The sequence below is a fragment of the Castor canadensis genome, chromosome 7, assembly GCF_047511655.1.
Source record: "Castor canadensis chromosome 7, mCasCan1.hap1v2, whole genome shotgun sequence".
NCBI lineage: Eukaryota > Metazoa > Chordata > Mammalia > Rodentia > Castoridae > Castor > Castor canadensis.
Genome location: NC_133392.1, coordinates 80996510 through 81024320, shown reverse-complemented (window position 1 = coordinate 81024320; position 27811 = coordinate 80996510). Strand labels below are relative to the sequence as shown.

Here is a 27811-nt window from a genome sequence, read left to right as displayed (position 1 = left end):
TAAATTTTATTGAGTCTTTTGTAAGTGTAAAGATAAATATAAAAAAATTGAATTTCCCTTTTTGCAAACAGTGATTAAGACATTTCTTCCTTCTATTTTCTTGAGAAAACTTTTAATTCTAAATCCTTTCTGTGTCCATTTGAGAATAAATAAATCTTTTTTGTTGTTGTTTTGGTGGTTTTGGGTTTGAACCCTTGCTCTTGGCCTTGCTCTTCCTAGGCAGATGCTAGATCATTTGAGCCACACCTCCAGCCTTAAGTAAGTTTAAAAAAAAAATAGTAAATAAGTCTATTGCTAGTTTCGCACCCAGGAAAGTCTTTCTTAATGGCCTCAGGTTCATGCTTTTGCTTCTCAAAGCAAGGAAGTTTGCATGCTACTTCTTTGTCTGGGAGGGAAACTCCCAAGTTCCTGGCTACAAGTTGTAGTCACCTGCTAGTAATGAGGATAAGAAAACCTTTACTTTTCATTTGGCTAAAAACAATAAAGTAACATAGATGGCTACCTCCAAGTAGGATGAATTAATTGTAGCAAATAGTTTTGTTAGATCCTTTCACTTGAGGGACTTTTACCTCCTGTACCTGCCTAGCTATACAAATATGTTATTTCTGTCTTTGCAAACTCATTTGTGACTGAGACAGAGGAATGGAGGAGTGGCTCAAGTGGTATAGCACAAATGTGAAGTCCTGAGTTCAAACTCCAGTCCCACCAAATTAATTAATTAATTAAATTGATTTGTTCTTTTCTTCATCCATGGAGAGGGTCTTTCTGGGTTGTCATGAGGCTTTACTTTTACTTATTTCCCTTATTGTGTCATCCAGAAAGGTGGTATGTGTTCATACATGTATGTGTTGATACACACGTTTATTTACATGTATAGATTTTATATGGGTCTACGTGCTTTAAATTTATTGCGATGTATTATTTCTGTAGCTATTTTGAATGAAAACTCATTTTTATAATTGGCATAGGGTAAACTGATTAAGAGACTGAGAAATATATCATTTGTTTTACATGTTCAGTATATCTTCCTTAGTGAAAGCATAGCATTATATTCTGTATTAGTTGGATAAAAGTTGTGTAAAAATCCGAGAATACACATCTAATTTTTTTTGGGGGGGGGTTTGGGAAGTGGTATGTGTGGCTCTTGCTGTTTACCTTTCTGACTTGACCTATATTGTACATATTTTCTGATTTAGTACACATCTCTATCATTTGCTCAATTTTGAAAGCTAGCACTCTTGAGATAAAGTCATTCTTTGGGTGTATTACTGGACTTTGTTCCAAGTCGTTTACTAAATTACCCGTCAGTACTCATCGCGCCGCCCCAGTTTTCTGTCATCGGAGCCGGGGTGCTGGTAGCCCGATGTACTCAACTATCTTCTCGGTAAGGAAAGGACCAAACTCCAGGACACCCGAGCAGCAATCACCACGCCCTTGGAGGGCGCCACACCTCCTGACGCCGCTCGCGTGGAGTCCTCGCGGAGGCTTCTGGGAAGCGTACCTCCGGCGTGGGCTGGTAGCGTTCCACGCATGTGCAGTGCTCTGCCTGTCTGTCGTGGCGCCTTTGTCCTAGGCCGCAGGGGGCTGAGGACCGCAGGGCCTCCAGGTGTCCGCTGGGCGGCTGAGGGCGGGGCCTGGGCTCGGGGCAGCGCAGAGGCGGAGCCCCCGCAGGTGTGTGAGGCCAATGCGGGCGGACGGACTGACGGACGGGCAGGCGGGAGGGCTCGGTCACACTGCCCAGGCCGAGAGCCTGAGGCCGCCGCCTCCAGCGAGCGCCCTGCCTCGGCCTGAGGTCGCCCTGGCCCTTTCTTCCCAGGACCTGCGTTTTGGCGACCTGAGGGGGCGGCCCGAGGCCAGGCCCCGGGTGACCTGGAGCTCGAGTCACGGCGTCCCGGCGTCTGCAGCTGGGCTAATCTCGGATTAATGTCAGGGCGGCTCAGATGTCACCTGAGAGACGGTGGGAGTCACCCCGAGGGCTGTTTGCGGTATTGAGTAGGGTACCAGGTGTATAGTATGATAAGGAATCAATAAAGGTGAGCTGCGTTCATTATTACAGCATGCTGTTTTCATTATTGGCTTATTTATTCATCACCATACTTTGACTGGTTTCACGCCACCATTTCTCCACCTCCATTTTAGTAAGTAATGGTAGGACGGGTTCAGAGAGGTCATGTGGGTTGCCCAATATTAGCGGGTGCAATTTAAATTGCGAATGGTTTTACTTTGTAGTTCATGCTCTTTCCTTCATCAAAATCCAGCCGTGGTTTATGTTTAGCGTGCATTTGTGCCTGAGCACCACCAGGACCTAGCTGTGAGGTATACTGAACCTAATCTTACCGTATAGTGTTCTATTTCCAAAAATTCTTGAGACTCCCTGGGAACCCTTGGGTGAAAAGGTTAATTAAGTCCCTACTTGTATTCTCAGCCTGCCTCTTCTCAGTGGACTGTTGAATGGTAGAGTGAAACCACGGTTGGTCTTTCAACTCTATGTTTTACTGAGAAGCTGGGCGGCCTACCCAGGCCAAAGGCTAATTTCTACAGAGGGGAAATGGGACGGAGTTGGTTTTTTTTTCCTCCCTCCACCCCTGTACTGAGGTTTGAGCTAGGGGACTAGCACTTGCTAGGCAAGAAAGAACTACATGCCCTCAGCCCTAACATTTTTTGAAAGATGAAAATTGTGATTTACCCATGCTTCCTATTATGAAGGATATTATGATATCATAATGCCTCTGATTGGCTGGTGGTCATTTTGTAAGCACCAGGCTGGTTGGAGGTGGATTCTACTGCTTGTGAAAAGAATCTCAGGATTCTAACATCTAGTTGTCTTTTGCTACATACATGAAGTGCCTGTTTGGGGATGATGGTGCCAAACTTTTCTTTTAGAAACTACAGTTTTGTCAATATCAGCACATCTAGGGACCATGTCAGACAGTTCATCACAGACTGGACAGACCCAGCCTAAGTTTTAAGGGGACAGAACTCATTTCAGGGTCTGGATTTGTGGTACTGGGTGAAGACTTGGTGGTGCATGAAGGATTGTTCAAGGCTATATAATTCCTCCTAATTTTAAAGGTAAAACATTGAAACTAAGTCACCACACTAACAAGCAAAGCCAATTGGTAGAACAAAAGTCTCTAGATTCACTATAAGTGAAAACAAGGTACTTGGAGAAGTGTTATTTGAGAAAATGTGCTTAAGAGAGAAGAAATCTTTCACTTTTCAAAACTTTTGACTTTCCAACTTTGTGGAGCTTATACTATTAACCAGAAAAATTATTGTGACATGTAACTTAAACAACTTTCATGTATCAATAAATGTATCAATTCCACATTGTAATGCCAGACACAGGGTTATGTGTTTGGATATTTTACACACCCTATTTAATTAACCTGCTATTACTCAGTATTCAGGTTTTCATTCGTGTTATTCAGTGAACAGACACAATTTTCAAAACAGTCAATAGAAAAATGTTTAGATTCACTTAAAAATATCTCAAGTTCATCAAGATTATGTCAGAGTCATCAATGGAAGATGGGTACTACTTCATCACTGTCCTTTTATTACTTCTCATGGGTCAAAAGAACATTTCCCTAGAGGTTTATATTTTACTAAAATGTTGTATGGAAATTTCTCACAGGTGATTGCTGTTGCTGCAAGATATGGTCTCTTAGACTTCTCTCTTCCAACTTTTCCTGCTCTGGCTTCACAGTTTCTACCCTTCCCCAAGAGCATCAGAAAATGAACAAGTTCAAGGTGAGTCATTTACTTAACCCTCACTTTGTTTCACCGTGTGTGTATGTGTGTGTGTGTGTGTGTGTGTGTGTGTGTGTGTAATGAGTTTTTGAAAGAGAACCCATATATTAAACTAGAAAAGTAGAGACAGTTTAAAATCACCTTCAGGGAAAAATACTGTTTGAATAAAACAGCAGCTTTCAAAGTGTGATCTGTCAAGCCCTAGATCCTCAAGACCCATCTCAGGGAGTCTGTAAGATCAAAACTCATAGTACTACTATGAAAATTGTATTTTGCACTGATGGTTTGAAAGCTATGGTAGATCAAATTGCTGCCTGTTTAGTATGCATTAATTCAATAGTGGTGGCAGGAGGGAGAGGCAGAGCAAAGACTGAGAAAGTTTAGTAGCAGTAACCATAAATCATTTAATATGAGATTTACAGTCATGGGAGGGAATACAGTTCTGCTATATTTTCTTGCTCAAGTTTCATATCAGATGCCCGTCCATAAAGGATTTGTATCATACTAAATGGGACAATAGTCTGCTCTGAACTAAAAGTGATTCTTTAGTGACACAACCTGCTTACCAAGGCCTGACTTTGACTCATATTCAACTTTCAATAATGCATGAAAGTGAAGGAATTGGGGGAAAAAAAGAGACTATGACACTAAAGTAATCATGTATTCTTCCAAGGGATTCACAGTAAAAAAAAAAAAAAAAGCCAAACAATTTACTTAAGGATATCCTTAAGAAAACAGTAAAAAATGATGAATTTTGTTAAATATTGACCTCAAGTGCATATTTTTTTAATATTCTGTGTGACAAAAATGGGAAGTTCATATAAAACCCTTCTGTTGCATCCTGAACTATGATGATTGGTTGTGCAATTGTTGTGCATACACTTCGGTGATTTTTCACAGGTCCCTTTTTTCCTTGAAAGAACAACTGGCAGACAAGGTATGAGTATTTAACAGACTTGGGCCTTTAACACATTTTCTCAAAAGTGAATGAAGTGAGCCCGTCACTTACAGGAAAACAACTGTCAGTATTTTTGCCAATGTTAAAATTTCAGAACTGGAGTGTGGATCAAGTGGTAGAGCACTTGCCTAACAAGCTTGAGGCACTAAATCCAAACCCCAGTATTGAAAAACCAAATCATTAAGGTGAAAATTAGAATTTTGGAAAGTTTGTGCTTTCCAATATGAACTTGATGACTTCCTGTTACTTAAAGACTTTCCTGGTAAGATTGGTGATGATACTAACAAATATGATTTTTAAAATAGAAAATACATCAATATTTTAGTAATATTTCTGAGATACATGCACAAAGGCAACCTCAAGTAATTTGAGAGGGCAGAGCAATACAAAGCAGTGAAAAACAGGTTACAGGTTCAATAGGGAATTCTATTTGGTAATGTTTGAGGAAAACCCTGATTAAATAAGAGAAGGCACTAATTAGAAATTAAAGAGGACTAGTGGAATGGCTCAAGCAGTAAGAGCACCTGCCTTTCAAATGTGAGGCCCTGAGTTCAAACCTCGCAGCTGCCAATAAAAGACAAAAAAATATAACCTTTGATGGGCGCTGGTGACTTATGCCTGTAATCCTAGCTATTCAGGAGGCAGAGATTGGAGGACTGTGGTTCGAAGCCAGCCTGGGAAAATAGTTCGTGAAACCCTATCTTGAAAAACCCATCATAAAAAGGCTCATTGTGTAGCTCAAGGTGTAGGCCTTGAGTTCAAATTCCAGAACTGCAAAAAAAAAAATGAAAGGGAAGATGACTCTAGGTAGGAGGAACATGAAAAACAATCACTTGGAGGCATGTTGCAGAAATGCTCAAGGTACAAAAAAGTGAGCTAGGGAGAGAACAGTAAGAGGTAAGATAGAGAAGTAGAGGGGCTAGAAGAGGTAGGGCTTTGAAGACTGTAGAACTTTGAATTTTGATTTTACCTGTTCCTTTAAAAATTTAAATGTCATCCTTTATACAGAAGACTGTACATAATGTATATGTACAATCTTGGGAATATTAGTTAAATAAACAAAATTGTATCCCCTAAAGGGCTTAAGAAATGAAATTTACCTTTTTTTTAATAGACCTTCCTGAGGTTTGAACACAGGGCTTCATGCTTATTAGGCAGGTGATCTACTACTTCAGCCATGCCTGCAGCCCTTTTTGCTCTGGTTATTTTTGAGATAGGGTCTCATTTTTTGCTCAAATTGACCTGCACTGTGATCCACCCATTTATGCTTCCCACAGAAGCTGAGATGGCAGGCATGTACCACTATACCAGCTAGTGTTTTTTGCCCAGGCTGGCCTTGAACCTCAATTCTTCTGATTACTGCCTCACGAGTAGCTAAGATTACAGGTGTGAGCAACCAGTGCCCAGCTGAAAATTACTTTTAAATTACCTACTTCCCTTGATCTCATCCCCACCATTACCCAGAGAAAAATGAATACTGAGTTCTGTACCTATTTTATTGCTTCTTTAAATTTATTTTTTTTGACAGCACTGGGCCAACTCAGGGTCTCCTGCTTTTTAGGCAGGCACTCTACCTATTGAAGCAAGCCTCCAGTGTTTAAATTTAATGTTTTAAATAAACAAAACAGCATAATTGGCGATTAATGACATGCCCAGGCCTCTGATAAGCACTTACTATAGTCATCTCATATAATTCTCACAGGGACCTTTTGCAATGTTACCACCACCATATCACAAGCTTTCAATGTGGACTTCGTTATTAATTCAATCACAGCCTTTTGGTTTCTTGGTAGAAAAAAACAGACTCCAGAAGGAAGGAGAAAGAAAGGAGTGAATTTGAACTTAACCTGTTAAACAATCTATTGAAGCAGAATCTTTTTAATCTTTTATGTGAACTCCTTATCCAAAATTCACTAGGGAGTACACATGATGTTTTCCCAACCTTATGATCTGTAATTAATTGCTCAATGGATAGTCTACTGAACTTTTTTGTTTTGTGCTTTTGAGATAGGCTATCACTATATTCCACAGGCTGTGTCTCACTCTTGAGCTCACGTGATTCTTCTGCTTCAGCCTCCTGAATAGCTGGAACCTCCAGCTTATGTTACTGTACTCACTTCTGCATTTTTGGATTTTGAAGTAATTTTGAGTGCAGTTGTCATTTACAACTACTGGAAATTTTTATTTTATGCAGATCCCAGAAATTTCTTTTTCATTTATTCACATGTGCATACGTTGTTTGGGTCATTTCTCCACCCTGTCCCCTTTCCCCCCTCCCCCCCTCCCTTCCCCCATCCCCCCCTCAGTTCCAGGCAGGTCCTGTTCTGTCCTTATCACTAATTTTGTTGAAGAAATGACATAAGCATAATAAGGAAGACAAAGCATTTTTGCTAGTTGAGTTAAGGATAGTTATATAGAGAGATTCCTACTATTGCTTTCATGTACCCGTGTGTTATGACCCATGTTGACTCAACTCTAACTCAATGATCTTTACACTGGTTACTGATCCCCTGCTCATGATAACCTCTGTCATTTTAAGGTTTCTGTATTAGCTCCTCTGGAGTGGGGACATCAAATGCTTTCATGTTTTGGGTTTTCTACCTATTCCCATTATGTCCCATATGTGCTCTCCCCTTGTCATGTGATCCAAGTCCAATCACATTGCTGCATTTGCCCTAGATCTAATGTCCGCATATGAGGGAGAACACATGATTTTTGGTCTTCTGAGCCTGGCTGACCTTGCTCAGAATGATGTTCTCCAGTTTCATCCATTTACCTGCAAATGATAAGATTTCATTCTTCTTCATGGCTGAGTAAAATTCCATTGTGTACAAGTACCACATTTTCTTGATCCATTCGTCAGTAGTGGGGCATCTTGGCTGTTTGCATAACTTGGCTATTGTGAATAGTGCTGCAATAAACATGGGTGTGCAGGTGCCTCTGGAGTAACCTGTGTTGCGTTCCTTTGGGTATTTCCCCAGGAGTAGGCAGGTCCCAGAATTTTTTGTTTGTTCAGAGGAGATCTTTGAAGGTTCTTTCTTGTACTGAACACAGTAGCTTACACTTGTAATCCCAACTAAGGAGTGGGGAACAGAGATCAGAAGGATCATGGTTCAAGCCAGCCCAGGCAAAAAGTTAGTGAGACCCTATCTTGGTCAATAAGGTAGGAGTTGTGGTGTGTGCCTGTGATTCCAGATACCTGGGAGATTGTAAGTAGGAGGATCCCCATCCAGGCCTGCCTGGGAAAAAACTTGAGACCCTACTTGAAAAATAGCTAGAACAAGAAAGGACTGGGGATATGGCTCAAGTGGTAGAGTACCTGCGTAGTAAGCATGAGGCCCTGAGTTCAAACCCCAGTTCTGCCCCCCTCCCCATCCTTCTTGTGCCTCTCAACTTCTATTGATATAACTTTGTTGTTTGAAAACATCCTTTATATAGTAGTTACTATTTTAGTTTTGTTTGTTTTAGAGAAGGTTTGCTAGTAGAAACCTCTGCTTTTTTAAGTCATAAATACACTGTATATTTTCACTATGTACAGAATTTTTGCTTGGCAGTTCTTTAAAAACACCAAAGAGTATTCACTGTCTTCTTATTACTGATGCTGTTGAAACTTTGTATGTCAGTTTTTCAGATGTTAAAGAGTTTGTTTTAGGCTACATTGACCATGTCTTTTATTCTAGTGCATTTACGTATGAATTTCTCTTTATCCTAATGAAATTTACTTGTACTTATTTTGAGTTGAGTATTTGTGTTTTGAGTATTATATTTTATCTCCTTTTCTGACTTTCAGGCTCTACTTTTTGTGTTATTTTGTTTATTGATTAACCTGGAGATTATAAATATGTATGATTAATATATCAGTATCTTCAAATAATATACTGTTTATTCGTGAACTATGTAATAACTTTCAATAATAGAATTCTATTTGTACCCTTCCCATGCTTGTGGGTGGTTTTTGTTTACTTTTCATTTCACATGTATTTTTAACCCTAAATACTTGGATTTTTTATTTATTTAAGCAGTTATTCATCTTTTTTAATAAATTATGTGTGTGTATGATAGATTTTGTTTTGTTTGTTTTTGCAGTGCTAGGGATGAAACACGCTAGCAAGAGCTCTACCACTGAGCCACACTCAGCCCAATAAAATAGTTTTTTTAATGTTTATGAACATATTTATCTTTTAGGTGCTATTTTTATTCCTTTCTACACATCTGGGCTATCTCTCTGATGCCTTTTCTCTTAAGTCTAAACAGCTTGTCCTATCTTTTCATGTGTTTAGGACAGCAGTGACAAATTCATTCAGCTTGACTCTTTTAAAGGATGTATTTGTTGAATGTCAAGAGCTTTCTTTGGGGCTTTGGCTCAGTGGTAGAATGCTTATCTAGCATGCATGAGGTCTGGGTTCAAGCCCCCCAAAACCCTCATCCCCAAAAGTTTTCTCTGTTTCTGTATTTTTTTAAATGTTGTTTCTGATAAGGCGACAGTTTTTATTTTACTGTTACTTTCCTGAACATAATGTGTATTTTCCTCTGGTTGTGATTAAGATGTTTACTTTATTGTTAGTTTTGTTAAGATTGTGATAGGTTTAAGTATGGTTTTGTAAACGTTATCCTTCTGGGAGGACAATAAATATCAGTAGGTTGCTGCCTTTTATCACTTTAGAAAATACTTGGGCACTCACTCTTGAATCATTTTCTTTGCTTCATCTCTTTTTTATCTCTCTATGATTCCAATTACACAGATGTTGATCTAAGTACATACATATTGCTCTAAATGCCTCAAATTCTCTATTTCATTTTGGAGGAATATTTTTGGTTTGGGGGGGATAATTCCTATTTAACTGTTTTTTTTTCAAGTCATGTTTCTGTTCTTCTGCTATGTCTTCATAAGCCCACAAAATTCACTTCTGATATTGTAGGTTTTACTTCTAAAAATTCTTTTTTATTTTTCTTTCTCTGGTAAGACTCTCCATCCTTTATATTTTGTAGGATTCTTTTTTCACTAGATCAGTTAATACTTTTATAATAATTACTTTAAATTCTTATTGACTAATCCCAACATCTAGGTTATTTGTCTGTTTTTCAGTGTGAATCAAAATTTTCTACTTCTTTGTATGTCTTATAATTTGTTATTAAATCTTAAAAAATTGCTTAAAAAAACAATGGAGAATGTGGTAAAATAATACACTAGAAAATAGTACAACCCTTCTGTCTAGTTGCTAAATCAGGCTAATATATACTTAAGCTGAACCAGGACTCTGGTTTGAGTTCACTGATTTCAAATGGTTTGAGAGCAAGCTCAAGGCTTTCTCTTCAGCAGGGCTTAGGTTTTGTTGTTACTGAAAGTTTGTTCCCCTGGCCTCACAATGCTTTTCCTTTTGAGGAAAAGAAAATAAAGTTTATTATTTGCCAAAGAAGAGTAAGTGAGATTCAGTCTCAGAGCTCTATAGTCACACCTGACAGAGAATGTCTGGTTTTTAAGGGGACACTCAGGAGCTCAGTTCTGGGTATGTCATGGTGTGCATGCCCCAGACCAGATGGTGGCTTTGGTTCTTACTGCTTGTTTACTGGCACCACGTCTCTGAAGTTGTGCGTCTTGTTTGCAGAGGTTTCCTGAGGTCAGAGAGGTAAGCAGGGAGAAGATTACTTAAATTAAGATTACTTAATTTAATTGGGGGAAAAAGTGTTTGCCTTGGGCACCCCCCCCAGCATGAGGAGAAAGAAAAGTGGAGGGGGGAAACACCCCCAAAATGTTAGAATTCCTGAACAAGCACAGAAAACTGACCAGCAACACAAGACGGCTACAGCCAAATTTTTCCTTTTGTAGTCCCGGTTATATTGTGAGTACCAAGGCTCCACTGAACAGCTGTATACCCTTGCCCCAAGCTTCACTTTGATTGCTGAGGAGTTCCGGTCTTGTAGAGCTTCCACCATGTGAGACATCCCACCATGGTACCCAACTTCCAGACTTTGGAGTGCGTCCCTACCCAGGGAAGTCCCTTTGGGGAAAAGTGGTGGGTGTTTGTATTTTAGAGCATAAATCTATTATGGAGCTTCCTATTTGGTTCCAGAAACTGCTTCCTCACTTAGAATAAACAGTCACTTTGAGATATTTGATGGGAAGTAAAATCCTTCTGCGGATATGAGGCTCTGTTGGGGACCTTTTGAGTATGTAACTCCTACTTAATCACTAGAGAGTATCCAAAGACAGTCCATATTAACTTGCAATTAACTTATAAAGTCCGTAGCAACTTGCTTTGAGACTGGTACTCAGAGATTCTAATATATCACACAAGCCCTACAAGCAGACATTAGAAGTTTGTTAAAATTTCAGTGTCCCAAACTTGCCCCCAGAACCAAAAGTACTTGTTTTCTCTTCTGAAGTATTCAGATCTTGTAAAATTTTGCCTTTGTTCATCTGTGGATTCTCAGTTCTCTGACAGACTTTAGAAACCTTATGATTTCCTAGGTTAAGGGCTTGTTCTGTTAGGGTGAGATTGATTTTATCTTTTGGTTTTCTACATTCTAGTCAGAACTAGTTTTTTATCTTCATTTTAGAGATGCTAGCTCTTGTCTCCTTTCTGCTCTGTGTCTTTGCCCTGGCTATGAAATTTCCAAATGCCCTAAAAGCAGTGATGTGGGACTCATCTCATGGGTTTTCCTTCCTTCCAAGATCTTGATCCCTCAAATCCTGGTAACTCCTACCATTTCAAAATGCTTCCTTAACAGCTATATTTAGTATATTTTGAGGGGGGCTTGTTTTTCATTTTTATTTGATTAAATTGTGGTAAAATATACATAATCCTTACTATTTCTGGCTTTTTAAGTGTATTCATAGTTATGTAATCAACATCACCATCTTGCGAAACTGAAGTCCTGTACCCATTAAACAGCTTTTTGTTCCCCTTTTCTCCCAACCCCTGGCAGTCACTACTCTATTTTCTGTTTCTGTGAATTTGACTAGGTATCTCAAGTAAAAGTAATTATGCAGTACTTATTTTTCTCCGACTGGCTTAAATGCCTCCAAGTTCATCCATGTTCCAGCATATGTCAGAATTTCCTTCCTATTTAAGGCTGAGTAGTTTACATTGTTTGCATATACCACTTTATGTTTAGCCACTCATCCATCGATAGACACTTTGTATTACCTTTGCCTTTTGGCTATTACGAATAATGCTGCTTTGCACACAGGTGTATAATAGAAATATCTGTTTGAGTCCCTGCTGTCAGAAATGGAATTGCTGGATCATATGGTAGTCCTACATTTAATATTTTGAGGAACCTCCATATAGTTTTCCACAGTGGCTGTATCATTTTATATTTCAACCAACAATGCCCAGCGTTCCAAATTCTCCAGGGTTCCAAATTCTTCACCAACATTGTTATTTTATTTCCATTTTTAGTAATAGCTATTCTAGTGGGTATAAAGTGTTTTGTTTTGTGTTTTGTGTTGTATTTTTTTAACTTACAGCAAAATTCAGTCTTTTGAGATGTGTATTGCAGTGGGGGTTGGTTGGTATTGTTTGTTCTTTTTTTTTTTTTGAGACAGGGTTTCACTGTGTAGCCCAGGCTGGCCTTGAACTCTCTGTCTTCCTGCCTCAGTCTCCAAGTGCAGGAATTGAAGGTTTATGCCACCGTCCCTGGTATGGTGAGTTTTGATATATGTATAAAAGCATGTAAAATAATCATCACCAGAATCAAGCAACAGAGCAGTTTCTTATCTCAAAATTCTCTTACCTCCCTCTCTGTAGCCCTCCTACCGCCAGTTCATGGCAATCACTGATCTATTTATTTATCATCCCTATAATGTTTGTCTTTTCCTGTCATATACATTGAGTTACATGGTATATAATTTGGGGGGACTGCCTTCTTTCATTTAACATTGAGATGCATGTTGCTGCAAGTATCATTAACATTTCTTTTTTATTGTTAAGTAAAATGAATGTACCCTGTTTATACAGTCACTAGTTGGAAAACACTATAAACTAGTTTTATCCAGTTTATGAGAAGAGTTGTTACAAATATTTGTGTAACGATTTTTGTGTGAACATAGGGTTTCACTTTTCTTAAGTAAATACACAGGAGTAGACTTGATGGGTTATATGGTAATTATATGTTTAATTTTGTAAGAACCTGCCAAACTGTTTCCCAGAACAGCTATACTATTTTGTATTCCTTCTCTAATGTGTCAGCATTCCATTTGCTTCATATCACTTATTAGTGCTTGGTGTTATTCGTTTGTTTTTAAGTCATGCTGATAGATGTGTAGTGGTATCTCATTATGTTTTAATTTGCATTTCCCAAATGACATTTCTTATTGTTGAGTTTTGAGAGTTCTTTGTAGGTCCTGGATACGTATGTGTCTTTTTAGATTTGTAATTTTAAAATATTTTCTTACTATTTGTGGGTTTATTTTCATTTACTTAACAGTGCCTTTGCAGAGACACTTTCATCTTTTGATGAACTCTAAAATTTTTTTAAGTTTTTTTTGATGTCTTGTCTTAAAAAGCATTTGCTTTACAAAGGTAACAGACTTTTCCTATCTTCTAAAAATTTTATAATTTTACACTTTTTATTTAGGTCTGTGATTCATTTTAGGTCATATTTATATAAAGTATAATTTACTGGCTTAGGTCAATTTTAGGGTTTTTTAATATATAGAGAGATTTCCATATGTCCATTGGCATTTATTGAGTGTGTGTGTGTGTGTGTGTGTGTGTATGTAAATATAACACTTAACATATAATCCAGTAAACACACTCCTATTTTACCCTAGGGAAGTAAAATCTATATACGAAAATATTTGCAATAGCTCCTTTCAACCAGTGATTGGATAAATAAATGAGGTACATCATGCAATTGAATATTATTTATCTCTCTATATACATAATTTAATATATTAGCTTATGAATGTAGATATGACAATAATTATGAATTTGTGTGTATAAATAAGTCAATATACATGCATGTATTTATTGACATGCTGAGAAGGCCTAGGAGTATTGACACTCCAGGAGCAATGAATATAACACCTACATCCTGATTTCTAATACCATTTTCCAATAAAAGGAACTAAATTCCTTGGAGAATTGGCTGATTTTACAACTGAGGCATACAAAATAAACCCAGAGAATTTTGCAATGTCAGAATAAGGAAATGATGAAAAACAAAATGGCTGGAATGCTGTTAAATGGGTACAGGACCCAACCTGAAAGAACAGCTCATTGGCAAAGCTGGAACAATTTGAGCAATAAAACAAATAACATAGTATTGAATTCTACTTTTTTGTTTTTTAAAATTCTAATTCAAAACATAAAATAAATACATGATGTAATATTAATACAAATAAATCATTAAATAAGTAAGTAGGGAGAAGAAATAATTCTTTATGAAGAATTCTAAATAAGATTAGCTAGATTAGATAGCTAGCTAGCTAGCTAGATAGATAAATACCCTTTGGAAGGTGGAACTTGTTTGATTTACTTTCAAAGACTAGGAAAAGAAAATTAGTCTACCTCAAAGTGGAGACGATAGCAAATACTACCCTAACAAAGTGAGCAGGGTTGACCTCACCAGTGATATAATGTCAATCATACATAAATCCAGTCTCATCACAGACACTGAGATTTTATAAAAGTTCTCAATTTTTAGACAGAGGATGGAGGTGAGAGGAGAAGCAGGCCAGAGCAGGAGAAAAAGAATAACTTTAAAAGCCTGCATGTGAAAATGCCTCAAAATGTTAATTTAAAACGAGCCAGCTTGAAAAGTGGTAATAGATTATACATTACACATTTTGAATTGCTTATTGTAATGTTGCAGAATAATGTCATAGTGAAGGAAACTTCTAATATCACTTCTTCCTGTGTTTAAAATATAATTTCTTTGTATTTAAAGTAAAAGAACACAAGTTTGAAATAAATCAGTCTGTCAGTATTTTAGAAGTGAGATGATTCCTCAGATGTTCAAATGAGTATATTTACTTCTGATTTTATAAGATTTAGAAGCCAAATGATATGAGCCATAAGAACTTTCATCTTACATCTAGTTCTCACATGTAAGAGAATTAGAAAAATTTTACATTATTTGATTATACTTTATTTTCTCAGGTTGCTAACATGATTAGTTTATTGTTTTATTAGTGCATATTAATTATACAAATAGTTTCATTATGACATTTTTCATGAATGTATATAAGGTACTTTGATCATATTTGTACTCATTACCCCCACTTATGCCTCTCCAACTGGTCCCCTTCTTATTCCCTAGTAGTCCCCCTTCTACTGTCATGTCTTCCCCTCTACTAATGTAAGGCTTGAAACTTTAAAGCTACTAGAGGAAAACAGGGAAAAATCTTCAAGATATAGACAGAAGCAATGTCTTTCTGAATAGGACTACACTAGCTCAGGAAATGATGAGAAGAATTGACAAATGAGATTGCCTCAAACTAAGAAGCTTCTGGCTGGGGTGTGACTCAGTGGTAGAGCAACTGCCTAGCAAGTGTGAGGCCCTGAGTTCAAACCCTGATACCGCAAAATAAATAAATAAATAAAAAGCTTCTTCTATACAGCAAGCAATGAAAGAGACAGTTTACAGAGTTGGAGAAAATCTCTGCTGGCTATTCATCTGACTGGGGTTTAATATTCAGAATATATGAAGAACTCAAAAAATTAAATATCAAAATAACAAATAATTCAATCAGTGTATGGGCAAGTGAGCTGAACACTTTTGAGATGAAGAAATACAAATAGCCAGTAAATATATGAAAAAATGTTCAATGTCTTTAGCCATCGGGGAAATGCAAATCTACATATATTTTAGAATCAGCTATTGACTCATACAAAAAAGGCTTCTCAGATTTTGATTGGAATTACATTGAATATACAGATTCATTTCAGAACAACTGACATAGTTTAAAGTCTTCCTTATTCACTCAGGTCTTCATTATTACATATTTTTGCACAGACTTTGCATATGTTCACTTACACTGACAGCTAAGTACTTAATTTCGTTGCTATTGCAAATAGCATTCTTCTAATTTTTGACTTCTACTTGGTCCTTATCAGTATACAAATACAGATATTTGAAAAATTTGCAACTTTAATTATTAGTTGCAGAAGTTGTTTTGAAGATTCTTTGAGGCTGTCCACATAAATGAATATTTTCTACAAAAGAGTTATTTTTTCTTTTTAATTTGTGCGCTTTCTTTTCTTTATAGCACTGGCTATGATTTCTAGTATCACATTAAATAAGAGTGCTGAGAGTAGACTTCCTTGCTTTTTCCTAAAGAATTTAGTCATTCAATAATAAGTATTTTATATAAATGCTTTTGTCAGATTAAAGAAGTTCCCTTCTGTGTTAGTAGGCTTTCTGTCACTATTACAAATGCCTGAGATAATTAACCTACAAGGAGAAAAGGGTTATTTAGGCTTATGGTTACAAAGGTTTCAGTCCATGATCAGTTGGCCCCATTGCATTTACACCTGTGACAAAGAACATCATGGCAGAAGCACATGGTACGGCAAAACCACTCATCTATAGCCAGAATGCAAAAGAGAAAGAAGGGCCAGGGTTCCAGAATCCCCTTGAGAGCATACCCTCAGTGATTTAAAGATCTCCCACTAGACTCACCTCCTCAGGGCTCTACCAACCAACCTGTAGCACTGCTCTAGGGAGCAAGCCTTTACTACATGGACTGGAGGACACTTAAGAGCCAAACTATAGCACTTTCTTTCCCTAGTTAGTTCAGAGTAGCTTTGTTTTTATCATGAACAGATCTTGAACTTTGTCAAAAGCTTTTTCACATCTTTTGAGATGATGTCATTTTTCATTTTTAATTTGTTAGTGTAATGAATGATATTGATTGACACTAGAATGTTGCAATGCCAGGGCAAATTATTTTATCTTCAGTTTTGCAGATTCTTTCTTTTGCTTGCACAAATCTTATGTTGATCTTCTCTAGTGAATTTTTAATTTCAGTCATTCTTTCTGTTGAAATCCATAATTTCTTTTGGGGCCTCATTTTAAAACTTGTATATCTTACTGATTTTTTTAATTGTTCTTGGGTATGAACCTAGGACCTTGCCCTTGCTAGGCCAGCATTCTACCACTTGAGCCACACCTCTAGCCTTTTTTACTTTAGGATTTTTTTTTCAGATAAGTCTCACATTTTGACTAGAGCTGACCTCTGACCAAGATCCTTCTTCCTATGCCCTCTGCATAATAGGGATGACAACCATGAACTACCACACCTGGCTTGAGATGGGGTTTTGCTAACTTTTTCCCAGGTGGCCTCAAGCCACCATCCCCCTGATCTCTGTCTCCTGAGTAAGTTGAATAGTTCCTGCAATGAAGGAATCAGAATAAAATTCCAGGTGTTTCCCCTTCCATTTCAACTAGTTGCTGTGCTATCTGGGCTTTAACTAATCCATGCCTTACACATTTTGACTTGATTTTTCTTGCTTTGGCCTTTATAATCGGAAAGATAAAGAATAAGTTTGGATTTATAGTAATGGTTAACCTCACTCTCTCCAGTCTATCTAAATATGATGATGACCTAATTTTGTATGTACAAGTATGATTATACTCCTGATACAGTATTTGTTTTCATATGGTCTGGGTACTGTAATCAAAGCTCATCAGAGGAATTGGTATCAAAAGTAGGATCCTTGCCAAATGCCAGTAAGACAGTGAAGATGCTAGAAATTTAACAGGTGGAGCTATGTTCCCAAAAGTGGCAAGTATTGAGTTCAAATTGTGTAACTTCAAAGTTTATTCTCATTCTTCGAAGATGTGGAGTAATGGTTAAAGCAAGAATTTGAAGTTCAGCAAAGCAGAATGGGAATACCAGTTCTGCTCTGTATTTTTGATATAAACCTTAGGGCAAGTCACTTAAAAAAAAAAGTAGGATCCTTCAGATATTTTTCTCAGTCTTCATCCAAATATTTCTAGGATCAACTTGTACTTCTTCATGAGTGATATCACACAGAGCTCTTGGGTGAAACTGAACGTCATTAATATCAAAGTCATTATGTATAGACTATTCCTGCTCTGAAAAATTACAGTCATGGTACCTTTCCCAGTTATAAAAGTGACTAAAATGAGCTTTATCTTTAAGCAAAATCACATGGATTTCATCTTCAGTATGAAAAGGATGACTTAAAATTGGCTCATCCACTGGAAAAGAATATATATTCATGCAAGGACAAGAGAGCACTTCCTTCCCTGTCAACCAATCCATGGAGCTAAATGTAAAATTTGCTCCAGGAAATCCAGTCCTTCTTGACTAATTCCTGGAAGCAGCTGAATTGAAGGTTTGTGTGGCTCAGTCACATCATTTCTAAAATAAACTCTTGATGATCTTCCTCATTGCAACAGTAATAGATTCTAAAATCACATGCATCTGTTCAAGTTCATATGTACCTGAAGAGAGGGCTTTACCAGTCAGCATTTCAGCAAAGATGCAAGCTGCATCCCACATGTCAATGGTTTTAGTATAGTTAATAGGAGACAGTAAAAGGTACGGAGATCTGTACCATTTAGTAACCAATCTTCAGAAAGACAACCCTTATGGGAATAATGCAGATCCATGATCTGTGTAAGACCAAAGCCACCTATCTTCAGCACCAAGTCTTCAGTACTAATGAAAAGATTAGCTGGTTTGAGATCTCTGTACAGTACATTCGCAAAATGAATTTACTTGAGCCACGTAACAGATGATACATGAAAAAGTCTGGCATGCTATTCCAGTAAAGGGTCCCAGAAGCACATTAGCCAAGTCTGTACTCCTGAACAGTGTAAACACTGTTAAGGTCAGTGAGAGAGCCCACATCATCTGTTAACTGCCTTCCACTAGCACTGAGAATTCCAGACCCTTTCAAAATATTATCATGGTCAATAATTCTAGTAATTTTGATTTCATGGACAGCATATTTGACACTCTGGGGATCAGTAAGGATAATTGTCTTGATGGCTACACTTTTGTCACAGTCATTGTCTATAGTATAAAAGACCAAGCTATTGCCTCCACAACCCAGTGGTTTTAAGTCTGTATACCTAGAGGTCAAATCAAAACCATGAGTGTTCATGAGACATTCAAATTTCTCTGCCATGTTGAAACACTTACTATTCCCTTTTCCTTTTGAACTGTTGACCTTGTGTAAAAAAGGAAGAAAACTGGCATCAAAAGGAAAGTTTTTTCAAAAAGGTAAAAGTAATTATGCTTCCAGGGCTTGTGGAGTGGCTCACGTGGTAGAGTGCTTTCGTGGCAAGCATGAGGCCCTGAGTTTAAACCTCAGTACCACAAAAGGAAAAAAATATGCTTCCACAGCTAGGTGGTTTCTTGAGGTTCATTGCATGTGCCAATCCAGACTGTTGAGTTCCCTTAGGTTTAAAACTTAAAATCTCTATTCATACTGAAAATTATAAAGATTGCAGTAGTCATAGTTCAAGAAAGTGGCAACAACTCTGCAGACACCTAAAGAAAACACTCAAGAAGCTTGAATGGGATGAAATGACATATTATGCTCTCAGTGTTGCACTGCTAAGCAATTTAACAAAAATTTCAATAGATATGCACAGAGGGGGCTTCTATGGACATGTTCCTCTGTACAGATACATTCAATGTTGGACTGGTCCTGAGTAGCATCATTCTAAGGCGCTGCTAAGCACTGTTTCTGTTTTGCTTCTTTTCTTCCTTGTTGTTATGTATTTCAACAGGAAGCCCTGGTGGCTGTTGGTAGTCAGATGTGTTTTTTTTAGTGATCAGGTGGCTCTAGCTCACTCTGACTCTGATACAATCTCACTTATGCCCAGACTCAAAACTTTGGCATACTTCATTGCTCTGGGAGCTGCTGGGTGGGTGGTGTGTACTATGAAATTTGATGAATGCACTGCCATGCTGGAATCAGCTGAGGCCAAGTTACCAGGTGGGGGGAGGGAGGATGACAGAGGAGACAAGGGAGCATTTCAGAGCCCACTCTCCAGCCTGATGGTAGCCAAGAGAGCAGGGCCCCAGAGCAGCACCCTACAGCTCTTAATAGCATACTGAAAACAGTTGATTTAAATTGTTTTTCTAGTGAGTTTAATGTCTGGACTAACTCAGGGAGTAATCCTGTTAGGTAACAGATAGATATGAGCAGTGAGATGCAGGGAGGAAAAACAAAATGAAGGCTCAGATATCTGTTTTAAGAAAATTCTCCACTCAGCTCCTCCTTGCTTTACCCCTTCCCCTATTTACTGTATGGTTCATATTAAATTAAGAATGCCCCAAGATCCTGGCACCACACTCATTATAGTTGACAGAGCTGACCCTGGTGTGCCTGGTAAAAAAGACATTATTGGCTAGAACAGACCTTCAAAGATTTGACTTTACATGGGCATGTATAAGCATCAGACACATTCTGGCCCTTAGAAAAACAAAAACTATGTTAAAATGAAACTTTTATGATCTTTTTTCAAACAGATAGTTACCAGACTCAAAAACCAAAACAATACAAAGAAAGGACTGCATAGGGCAGGGTGTGGTGACTTACATCTGATATCCCACATACTTATCTGGCAGAGATAGGGATGACTGCAGTTCTAGCCTCACTCTGGCAAAAAGTTAATGAGACTCCCATCTCAACCACTAAACTGGGCATGGTGGATCATCGCTGTAATCCTAGCTATGCAGAAGGCATAAGAACCAGGATTCAAGGCCACCAGGACCTCAGACCTACTTGAAAAATACTATAATCAAAAAGGGCTGGGGGTGTGGCCAAAGTGGTAGAACACCTGCCTAGCAAGCATGAGGCCCCTGAGTTCAAACCGCACTACTGCTCCCTCCCCCCAAAAAAGGGAACCCACCAACCATAAAATCAGAAAAACAAGTTCCATCCCAAACCACTATGATTAACCAAAAGTTGCCCTTTCTTTCATTATCATGTAATTATAATCTCATACTTTAATAACTCCCACCCCTTTTCTTAGGTGGTTATGGGTGCACAGTAGGAGTTTTGAAATCTGACACAGTAGAACTGTCAAAATCTATGAGATAGTGCTTGGGCAGGAATCTCTGTGAACTTCCCCTTAAACTCCAATAAAACAAACACAAAGGAATGTGTGATTGTTCTTTCAGAGATGGCCTGCTCTCCTCTATGGAGGCACATTCTTCCTTCTCTTGGTGAACTTAACTTTTTTTTTTTTGATGATAAGCATAGTTAAACAGTTACAGTCACAGGTGTGTTCCAGTGATCATAGGTGGCAGGAGGCAGTCACTGGTGCTCTAGCAGTTCAGTATCTCAGGATTGGTCATTTGGGGCCTTATTACAATAAGAGTCATTGATGCCTGTCAGGTGGTCCAGTCCTTCCTGGATTCCAAGATGGCTGCAATGTGAGTGCAAGAGAGAATGGCTCAGATCAAAGGACAGAGATGCATATTGAAGGCTGGAGTGCCTAGCTTTTATCCTGCCTTCAGTTAATCTGTGGACCCAAGTATGGAGTAACTGTTTCTTAGCAAAAGCAGCTTTTAAGCACCTGTTACCAGCACATGGGGCAGGAGGAGCCTTTGAGATCAAGTTTGAGGCCAACCAGGGCAACAAAGCAAGACCCTGCCAACTCTGCTTTTTTTTTTTTTTTTTTTGGTGGTCCTGGAGTTTGAACTTTGAACTTAGGGCCTCACACTTGCTAGGCAAGTGCTTTACCAACTGAGCCACACCCCCAGCCCTTTTTTGCTTTAGTTATTTTTCTGACTGGGTCTTGTGCTTTTTCCCCTGGGCTGGCCTCAGACTGCCATCCACCTACCTATGTATACTGTTTACCTGGGGCCACAGGTATTGCTACCACACATGGCTTGTTTGTTGAGAGGGGGGTCTCACTAACACTTTTCCCAAGCTAGCATCAAACCTCAACTCTCCCTACCTACACTTCCAGAGTATCTAGGATTACAGATGTGAGCCACTGTACCTAGAGTCTGTAGCAATTGTTCCCCTTTTCATTTCTGATATTGTTAACATGTGTTTTGTTATATCTTTGATTTAACTTTATTTACTTTCTGGGTCTTTGCACAGAATCAATTTCAATAATACTATTTTGAATAGCATTAAACAAAGCACTCACTTGTTTCCAAATATTTAGTCATGTTCCAGATAATTTTCTGTTATTGATTTGTAGTTTAAATCTGTTGTGGTCAATGAAGATATTCGGTATGATTTCAGTTCTTATAAGATTTGTTTTCTGACCCAGAAAATGGTCTCTCAGTGACTATTCCATAAGAGGTGAGCATTTTGTTAACATATTTATAACTGTCTTAGAGAGCAGTGTACTGTCTAGCATACAGAATAGTCTGTTTCTTCTCACTGCCTCTTTAAGCAATCCATTTTAATCACTACAACTTCCTATGGTGTCTAATCCAGAAATAAGTTATTAGTCTGTTATATATTCTTATTCTTATGTTATCTTTATATCTGGTTTTCCATGTGTTTTGATTTTTATGAAGTATATGCTAGACTATTGTCCAAAATAGGTGCATAATTTCTATGCTTTTAACATTTTTGTATTTATTAAAATACCTTTTTCTCTCATCCTGGAATGAGAAAATTGGCCGAGCATGCCATTCTTAGGCTCAAGACCTTTTTCATGTAGAACTTTGTGGCATACTTTCTTTGTCTTTTGATAATTGGTTCTTCATATGAAAAGTCATATGTCAGCTTTATTCTTACTCTCTTAGGTGATCTCTTAATTGCCCAAGGGGGGTTGCTATTCCCTGAGAAAATAGTAACTGTATCTATTTCACAGAAATGTTGCTTTTTAAAAGCTTACATGTATTACAAAAGAATGAAATGTCTCTCTGTGTGTAACACAATGTTGTGTTTCTCTTTTTGGCTATATTGGGCCCATATTCAGAGCCCCTAAGTTATTTTCTCTATTTGGTAAACTGTTCATCAGTTTGCTTTCTGCTTAATGCTCTTTTAAAAAAAAGTAAGGAATGCTATAAGCTTAGCTGACAGGTTTTTAATTTCCTTTTTAGTTACTGTTGCCTTTGTCAAACTCAGCCCATCACAGCTGGGCATACACCTTTTCCTGAGCTATTTTTGTTAGGAAGTATATCTAAAAGTTAGATTCTCTTATCTGATCTTATGAACTCTAGGTCTTTCAGAAAAAATCAAGTCTTGCTACTGATCACTGCTTTCATTCCTTTGCTGTGCTGTCATGCAGTTATTATTATTCATTGATTTATTTTTGAAACGGGATATTGCTGTGTAACTGAGGCTGCCCTCAAATTTGTGATCTTACTGATTCAGTTTCACAGATGCTGGAATTACAGGCATGTAATATGCCCAGCTTCGTGCAATTATTTTACTATGGACTTTTTAACATCTGGATTTTGAATTAGAACTGCCTCTTATTTGTGAATCTCCTTCCCTGGTTTCCTACACACTCTCCCCTTTGTATACCCTTACATTTGGAGACCCAAGACTTTAGGAACCTCATTATTCCACCCTTGTATAAAATCAACATACTGTCAGCAGATAATGAATAAAAGTTCTTCACAATGACATTATATTACTAATGTAAGAATAAAGCAGAATTTCAGCAGAAAGCATAGTGAGGAGCAGAGTGCCCAGCTCCCCAGTGCCCTTCTTACCCTCTGGCTTCAAGCCAAGGGTGACACCAAAGCCCTCCTGCAGCTCCCCACCGGCCCAGCCCCAATGCAATGGCGAACCCCTTCCCGCCCCACGGATGACCTGATGGCTGTGTCCTCTTGGACCTGGAGACTTCGGGCTGCAGGTCTCCTGACCAACCCTGCAGGAGGACGTGGTGTGGTGAGAAGAATGGCACCTGCCTGAGGCCACAGAGACCAGGAGAAGGCAGTCTCTACAGCATGAAAGCTTGCGTCACTTTAAGCCACTGAGCCACATAGATCTGGGTCCTAGGTGACCGCTGTGGTCCAATTGGACGAGACATAACCCCTGTCCCAACAATGACCATTGAAGGCCCATCAATGGGTGCAACAATTTTCAGCCAAGGGCAGATGGTGTCGGTTCCAGAGGAGTGGCAGGCCACCTTTGCCAGTCGAAAACACCCACGGGAGATGTAACAGCTTATGGAGAAGTCCAGTGGATATCAGGCGAAGAAGCTGCTCTTAACTTCTCCCCACCCCCCAACCCTTTGCAACATCTAGACATTATGGATGTGAAGAGGTTGCTGACCTATGAGAAATAGAGGTAGAAAATCACACATCTTGGGAATGCCCATTTGTTTTTTAAAAATCAGAGAAATGTCTTCTGGAAGTGACTCTGAATGGAGTTATGAGACTATCTTTAGGAATGACAGCAGGAGTGACACTTGTCCCTGTTGTCCAGTGGGTCAGAGTCATGGAGCAGAAGACTGAGAAGGAAGAGAGGAGATCCTGTGCCAGACTGGTCATCTGGAGAAGACATTTTTCGAGTGACAACTATTGTTTTCTGTGTGCATTTTCACCCTCACTACTAAGTATATAGTTGACTGTACTAACTACTTATTGGAAATATCTATCCTTTCTAGATGTTCTGAAGTGCCTGATGTATTTTTTAAAGGAGGAGTAGTAAAATCACACATTTTTAAAATCTCTTTTTGTTAAAATCCATGGCTGTTATATTGGAAGAAATAGTCAACCCCTTGAGTTGTATGCTTTGTTGGTGCCGTGGTTCCCAAGAGGAGGAAATGCCAAGAGCTAGTTTGCAGTGAGAAAGAGTAAACATAGACCCATCTCCTCTACTTGTTGTGTACATAGTGTACATAAAGGACAAAGGAGCCCTAACGTATATCTAGTCTTTCTCGATGTTAAAGATATTGCCAGTGTATGACAAAGTAGAGTTAGTAAACTGACATATTTTGTACATTTTGTGTTAAAATTCGTAGGAAAGGTTGTCTTCTTAAAATATGAGCATTACAGCCCACTGGGTTGGTAAAGAAGGATTCTAGACCACAATGTTTATATTTTGAAGACACTTTCAAATGATAACGTTACATGTGTTGAAGACAGCTGTGTATATAGTAGACATATTGAATCCTTACTTGAAATATCTAGTCTAGCTAGATGTTTAGAAGTGCCCAACCTATGTTGGTATTGATGCATATGTATCTTCTGGTTGTACTATACATTAATTCACTGGGAACATGCCTTGTTGCTAATATTTTAATAGTATAGATATGATAACGAACTGTCTTAGACACTAAAGCTTAATATACTCTGTTGCTTTAGGTCTCATTTTAAATTGAGCATTAAAGGATTGTAATATTTTAATTGTAACTCTGCCAATACTTCTGTCTACAGAAAGAGGCCTGTTGCCATTTCTGCCTTCAGCAAAATTTTTGTCCCCAAGGAAGGCAGGATTACAATTTTTCCCTAACAGATTAAGTTGGTGCTGTATATTCTTGGTTATAAAAATATTCATGCATGAGTATTTGATAAGAATTATTTTTGATAAAAATCAATATTCATATTCATTTTGAATTGGTAAGTAGTCACAATGTGTGGAAAAGCATGACACAGACCATCTCATAACCTAAAATGAATTATTGTGCATACTCACAGGAAATAGGGTATTCCCACTGACCTGCTTATGGCTATGGATGACTTTGTTCTTTGCTTCATGTGTTTATTTTGATAAATAATAACTTGTGTTAATGAACAAGTTAACTTAAAAAAGGTTATTTTTAAACCTGAAAAAAAGAATAGAGCAAAATATGTGAATTAACACTTTTTGAATTGATGTGACTCTCCCCAAAATAAAAAAAAGTAGAGGAAAACTATAATACACCTCTCCAATGTTATAAGTATTTTGGATATAGGGGAGAACCTTAAAAATCAGAGACTCACAATAGAAATGGAAAAACAAGAATAAAAAATATAGGTAAGTTAACTCAGTTCAGAAATAGAACAGGAAATCACCTCAAATAAAAAGATAAAATTACAGCATGCCTAAGAGAGAAACAGTATAAAGGGCAGTACAATAAATGATGTGCTAAAGAGGAGGACTAAAGAAACCAAAGTTTTGAGAGAGAAAACGGACGAAGATGACAGAGTAGTAAGAGTAGAAGAAAGACAAAGTGGTGTACCTAAGTAACAAGAAACAAATAGATAAGATTTAAAAGTTTCCAAGAAAACTTTCCATAAAGAGGACTGGAGGTTGACTCAAACACAACTGATACATACTGAAAGGTTCCTCCAGGTGCCAAGGAGAACTGACTCAGAATGGTAACTGCCATACTTAATTAAAAAATTTTTAAAGTCCTCTGTTTTAAGGGGAAAAGTCGAGGTCACTTGGTGATGAAAGAAAATTAAATTGTCAGACTTTTTTATTGGTGAATATTAATTATAAAGGAGTTTCATTATGACATTTCCATACATGCATACAATGTTCTTTGATAATATTCACCCCTCTATTACTTCCTTTTATCCATCTCCCTTTCCCTTTAACCTCCCTAGTAGTCCCCCTTACACTTTTGATCTTGTTTTTGGTGTTTTTCCCCTAACTTTCACAAATGAGAGAAAATAGGTGATACTTGTCTTTGTGGAACTGACTTATTTCACTTGAGATGATGATCTCCAGTTCTATCCATTTTCCAGCAAAAGACCATAATTTCAATCTTCTTAATGGCTAAGTAAAACTCCTTGGTATGTATGTGTGTATATATATATGTATGTATGTATTATTTGTATATATAAATATTATATAATATATATAATTATATAATATATGTTATTTATATATATACAAATAATATCACATTTTCATTAACCATTCATCCATTGATGAGCTCCTAGGCTGATTAAATAATTTGTCTATTGTGAACAGTGCCATGATAAACATGCATACATAGGTATCTCTATAGTAAGCTGACATTGACTCTTTTGGGTGTGTACACAGAAATGATATGGCTGTATCATATGGGAGTCCCACTTGTACTTTTTTGAGGAACCTGCATACTGATTTCCATAGTGTCTACACTAATTTACATTCCCACCAGCAATGAATAAGAATTCTACACACACACACATGCACAGAGAGAAAGAGAGAGAGAGACATTCTCACCAGCAATTGTTACTTGTTTTCTTAATAAAAACCATTCTGACTGGGACAAGGTGGAATCTCAATGTTGTTTTGATTTGAGTTTCTTTGATGGCTAAGGATGTTGAACAGTTTTTGTGTATTATTGGACATACTTATTTCTTAATTTGAAAGGTGTCAGTTTAATTCATGTTCATTTATTGATTGGATAATTTGTTTTGATGTTTAATTTTTTAAGTTCTTTAGATATTCTGGATATTAATCCACTAGTGGATGAGTATCTGGCAAAGACTTTCTCCAATTCTGTAGCTCATCTCTTCACTCTGTTGTTTCTTTTGATGTGCAGAAGTTTTCTAATTTGAGGCAATCCAATTTGTCTCTTATTTCTTGGGCTATTGAAGTCCTATTTAGAAAGTCCTTGCCTATGCCTATATCTTCAAGTGTTTCCCATATGTTTTCCTCTAGTAATTTCAAAGTTTTGGATTTTACATCAAAGTCTTTGATTAATTTTTGATTTAATATTTGTACAGGATGAGACAGGAATCTAGTTTCAGTCTTTTACATGTGGATATCCAGTTTTCTCAGCACCACTTGTTTAAGAGGCATCTTTTTGTGTGTTTTTGGCATCTTTTTCCCAGAATCAGATTGCGGTGCCTGGTTGAGCTTATTTCAGTATATTTTATTCCATTGGTTTATGTCTGTTTTTGTGTCAGTACCAGGCTGATTTTGTTACTTTAACTCTGTAGTATAGTTTGAAGTTAGGTACTGTGACAACCAACCCAACCCCTACCACCAGCATTATTCTTTTTGCACAAGATTGTTTTGGCTGTTGGGAGTGTTTCCGTGTGAATTTTAGGACTCCTTTGTCTATTTCTATGAAGAATACTATTATAATTTTGATGGGGACTGCACTGAATTTGTATATTGCTTTTGGTAGTATAGCCAAATGTCCAGATACATAAGACGTACTTGCATCTTCTAGTATCTTCTAAAATTTCTTTCTGAGGTGCTTTACAGTTTTTACTGTAGAGGTCTTTAATATCTTTGGTTAAGTTTATGTCTAAGTTTT

At 37.7% G+C, this 27811-nt stretch overlaps 1 protein-coding gene and 1 pseudogene across 1 annotated transcript in view; one reads left to right on the top strand and one right to left on the bottom strand.

The window, feature by feature from the left end:
* The first annotated feature begins 1582 nt into the window (after window positions 1–1582).
* The window catches only part of Znf248 (zinc finger protein 248), an 86180-nt gene continuing 59951 nt past the window's right edge, over window positions 1583–27811 (top strand). The window contains exons 1-2 of the mRNA XM_074079560.1: window positions 1583–1606; window positions 3638–3753. Of these exons, the coding sequence (XP_073935661.1) occupies window positions 3739–3753 (15 nt within the window). The 5' untranslated portion in view covers window positions 1583–1606; window positions 3638–3738. The remainder of the gene's footprint in view (window positions 1607–3637; window positions 3754–27811) is intronic.
* On the bottom strand, window positions 17635–18819 carry LOC109682012 (mitogen-activated protein kinase 6 pseudogene; annotated as a pseudogene).